A 4,530-nucleotide genomic window follows, 5' to 3' on the forward strand; every position below is an offset into this window, starting at 1 on the left:
CACGTGTCAACATTCTAACACCGCGTTGCAGAAGTTTTATTTTGAGATTTTTTTTTTCAGTCAGATATTTCAAGAATTGATTGGACGATTATAAGCCTAACAGTCTGTTTTGGACCACAAAATATTAATAAATAATAAATAATTAAAAATTACTATGGGGTCCACTCTTTTAAGAATTTGTGACTCACGAGGTACTATTATTCTCGTAGTCACAAAAAAAAAAAAAAAAGACATACTATCATAATAGCAAAGCTCTTTTAATTTCCCAACTAAAAGCATTGGAATTGGATAGAATAAAACTCTTTTTTATTTTTTATTTTTTATCTTATGGTAGGCGAATAAAACCGCTTCTTTAAAAAAGAGAACTTGCCAGGAAAGTATGCTCTCTCTCTTTACGTCAATTATTAAAACCCTCCTTCGGTGGCAAGACCAAGAATTTCTTATACTACCTTTCACATTCACACGCGATGGACCTGGAAAAAAGGGTGCCAATTCTAATGTATATATGACAATGAAACATCAGGCAAGTGTTGGCATGGCAGCACCAACAACGACGAGCGACGAGTGCTGCATGTGTGGGGATCATGGCTTGTCTGAGGAGCTCCTTCCCTGCAAGATTTGCCATTTCAGGTCTCAACACAGGTCTCTCTCAAAAGGGGTTTCAGTTCTTGATCATTGATCGTCTCCTCCTTTCGTTCCACAAGTTTTGGTGGTCATTTGACACCCCCCAAAATAATGCAGGTACTGTAGCAATCTCTACCCCAAGGCTAAGTCCTACCGAGTTTGCAACTGGTGTCTGGCTCAAAGCCAGGATGGATCTCCCACGAAGGAGAAGTCGAAGAAACTCTCAAAACCTTCGCTGTCCCGCAAGAACGGGGCTCGTGGAGAGGAGAGCAATAAGAAGAGCAAGAAGAGGAATAACAATGGCAGAAAGATAGGTTGCCATGATGATCACGGTGAGCCGAAAGGCGGACTGACTAAATCTTTGCAGTTCCCGCGTGCTAAGAAACACAAGAAGCTGCCGGAGAGGTTGGCTCCGACTGCCCGGAAGAGGATCGTCACCAATGGTGACACGGAAGAGAAGTGCGGCACTGGCATCAGAAAGCGGGCGGTATTGAGGAGCAACAGAGTCGTCAGAAGGTATAAACTCTTGGATGAAGTATCAAGCTGATGGCGATGCCATTGTACACAAGTCGGGTCAACCTTCAGTTACATCTGCTGTATACCGCCATGTACATGAGAAATGGTCATGCTTTCTGTTCCAATTTTTGTGGAGCTTGATTTCTCCCAAATGGGATTTACCAGGTCGTTTGACATCATTAATGTGGTCATCGTGAGATGCGAGAAACAAAGATTAAGATTAGCGGGAGGTGAAAATAAGGGCCAGACGGAGATTCTTCTCCACTTACTGTGCAATTGCTTCCGTCGTCGTCGTCGTCGATGATGCCGATAAAATGACATAATCCGGAGGAGAATAGCGACCGGAAATGCTTACAAGTCTGCAAGTCAATATAAAACCGGCAATTCATAGACTGACTAGAAAATCCAACCTTAGATGACGGAGGAGTTCAAGCCCGTGAAAGTAACTCAACAAGGCGCGACCGGACTATTCGGAACATTTCAACAACGTCATGAAGCTTTAGCAGTACATTCCCAATCCGGTTCGGCCCATTAAAAATCGACCCCGTCATGTTTCTATTGAAAGAATCATGGAGTGACTTGACTTTTACCTATAGAAAGTAGAACTCTTGATCAAGGAAACTAGGGCGGAAACTTCTCAGAACGACAAGAGAAAGACGCTACAAGAACATTGTCATCGGTAGGTCTGATAGGAGGCCGTTCCTTCCCACGCGTCATCCTTCATGTTCTGCCTGTGCTTCATATAATATGGTATTCATGTGAAGTATTTATATTAATTTAGGCGGATGTGATTGACGGTTTCAAAGCTCTGCCGGTCAGCCCCGAGGTCAACGGTCAAGGGAAAACCTCTGATTTTATGTCGCTCCTTATTCACATTCTGAACTGAAAACAAATACTTTTTGGGGCCAGAAGTAGAGACTAGAGAATTCGGTTGACTGAAGCAAAGAAAGGGCAAAGACGAAGCATAAGTCGTGCCTCAAAACGATCCTTGAAAGAACCACGAACCACGAGGAGTCACAGCACATGTGCCCTCCTTACCTGTATTGGAAGTATTTGAACCCACCTCAATCACAGCCCTTCGATTGACGTGGGCCCCACATGATTGAGCGGTTGCAATTCCATCGGGCCCACAAACTCCCGGCGCATGGAAGACGGACTCTTAGACAGGGGAGTCCAATATCCGCCCATGGTATGATGGATTCAAGCTGCGGGATCCGGATGGGCACCGTCGTGTGTCGTATCTAGGGGTGAGCAACTAAACCGGACCAAACCGACAGATTCTAGATGGTTCCTAGTTCCAGTGTGGATCCTCTCATCCGATCTCTTTCATTCTTGTTTTTACAGAACTAAAAGCCCTAATTACTAATTTCTCATTCTTCATCTTCACTCTTCCACGCCGAAAACTCTAATTCCCCCATTCCTAATTTGAAGTGAAGTTTGAGAACTTGTGGCGAACTCTTGAATGATTGTTATGATTGTCAAACTTTGTGCCAAACTCCTATACTGATTGTTATGATTATTGTAGCATTGTTTGTGGAGATTATCATCATGTTTAACTTATCACGACCTTGTTCTATTGACATCACTTGTGTAATGGTTCATATCATGCATCAACACTAGCATTCTTGTAGGGAATAAGGAGAAAAAGGGGAATATACTGCCGTTCCTGGACCCACCTGTAGTCCGGTTACCTATTGGGACTGGGGAGCCGGTGGGCGGTTCTCGGTTCCACAAACTACGAACCGACCCACCGTGAAACCGATCACCTTTAGTCATATATCAAATCCAAAGCTCAGTTTTTTTACTTTTCAATTCCCGCTAGAACGAACTTTCCATTCAAACAAAACAGTCGAACATAACAAGGAACACCAGTTGCTGCATTAACACGATGAAGCAACGAAGACTCCGCCAACACTACATTTTTTTGAACTCTAGAGGAGAGATTGTTAAACATAAACGAAGATTTGGTTCCTATCTAATGAAAGACCCATTTTGCAAGAAAAGCAGCTCTATCATCGGGTCTACGAGTCCACGCCAAACTCCATCCCGGGTTGTCGCAAAATAGAAAGCGAGAGTCCTACACAAAAGGCCAGAAGGCTGATATCCTAAGGGCCCTTTTGACGAAGGGCATCAATTCAGACTTCGTATTCATTTCCAAACACGGCTTGGTGGATACCGAGAGACCGAGCAAATTTTGCAGACGAGGAGAAAAGCTGCAGCTCCCACTTCCATCGGCGAGTTCCATCTCTCGGCGTCTTGTCCGCGCTTGGACAACTGAGCCTCTAGCCGATCGTGGAATAATACCCATTCTTTGTGCCATCTGTCCTGGGTCATGAAAGTGACGCACCATCTCTCCTTCGGCGAGTTAAAGTTCTGAGCAGACGAGATGATACCCCATGGGTTCTGGCTCCACATAAATCAGGGCCGAGCGGCATGTTGTGAACAAATATGGATTGAATCTTCCCGGTTTGAATATTTCTCTCGTATCTACAATTGCCTTCCGCGATGGAGATGCCGATTCCCTAATGTCGTGATTCAAAAATGGGAGCTCCGAAGATATTTCTCTTCAAGGACTCGAACCCAAAACTTGCCTCTACAACATCCATAGCTTGGAGTTGGGGACACCAAAAGAGTGATCAGTTTCCTACTTGTGGGTGTACATATAAATACGTAAATTCATCCTTAGCCCCCCTATATGGGTTATGTGCTTGTCTCATCCATCGAAATGTCTGAATCTAGTAATAATCATCGATTGAAAAAGGTACTCACTGCTAGGAAGTGGTCATTATAGGCCTCATAATGTTTTTTTTTTTTTTTTGGTTGGAATAGGCCTGATAAGTTAGTATGTAGAATGTTATGGGAACAATATAAAAAATATCTTAAATTTATTGTACTTGTGCCAATTCAGTCTTAAATCTTTTAATTATACCAATTGAGTTCTAAACATTTCGACGATTTGCCAATGTAGTTCATCCGGCCAATTTAGCCGGAAATCACCGACATTGACGCCGTTGTTCCTATATTGCACGATCGACATCGATGTGGAGAAATTTTAATAATTTTTTTTTCAGTTTTTAATTTAATTTTATTTAATTTTACTTTTTTTTTCATTGTGGCTAACAAGAGCAATCCTTACCCAAGCAAGGGCTCGACCCCCCCGGACAGAGCGAGGGCCGCAACCCTTGCTGACCACAATGAAGAAAAATAAATTAACAGAAAAAAGAAAAAAAAAAAAAAAAAAAACAATACAAAAATTCAGAAAACATTAAAAATTTTATAAATTTTTTCCAGGTCAATGCTCGTTGTACCACGTAAGACCGTCGACATCTATATTAACAATTTTTGATCAAAATTAGCTGAATAGACTACATTAGCAAAATCACAAAAAAA

The 4,530-nt window shown here is 42.4% G+C and overlaps 1 protein-coding gene across 2 annotated transcripts; it reads left to right on the forward strand.

Moving 5' to 3' along the window:
* The first annotated feature begins 514 nt into the window (after nucleotides 1-514).
* On the forward strand, nucleotides 515-1,345 carry LOC115739537. Of its 2 annotated transcripts, none has more exons than XM_030672670.2 (2): nucleotides 515-642; nucleotides 742-1,345. In XM_030672670.2, exons 1-2 carry the CDS (start codon nucleotides 536-538, stop codon nucleotides 1,169-1,171), a joined length of 537 nt encoding a protein of 178 aa, XP_030528530.1. In that variant the 5' UTR covers nucleotides 515-535; the 3' UTR covers nucleotides 1,172-1,345. The 2 variants fall into 2 exon arrangements, with proteins under 2 accessions (XP_030528530.1, XP_030528531.1); XM_030672671.2 differs by having other exon boundaries at nucleotides 515-630.
* The last annotated feature ends 3,185 nt before the right edge of the window (nucleotides 1,346-4,530 follow it).

This window comes from Rhodamnia argentea, chromosome 2 (genome assembly GCF_020921035.1).
Source record: "Rhodamnia argentea isolate NSW1041297 chromosome 2, ASM2092103v1, whole genome shotgun sequence".
Taxonomy (NCBI): Eukaryota; Viridiplantae; Streptophyta; class Magnoliopsida; order Myrtales; family Myrtaceae; genus Rhodamnia; species Rhodamnia argentea.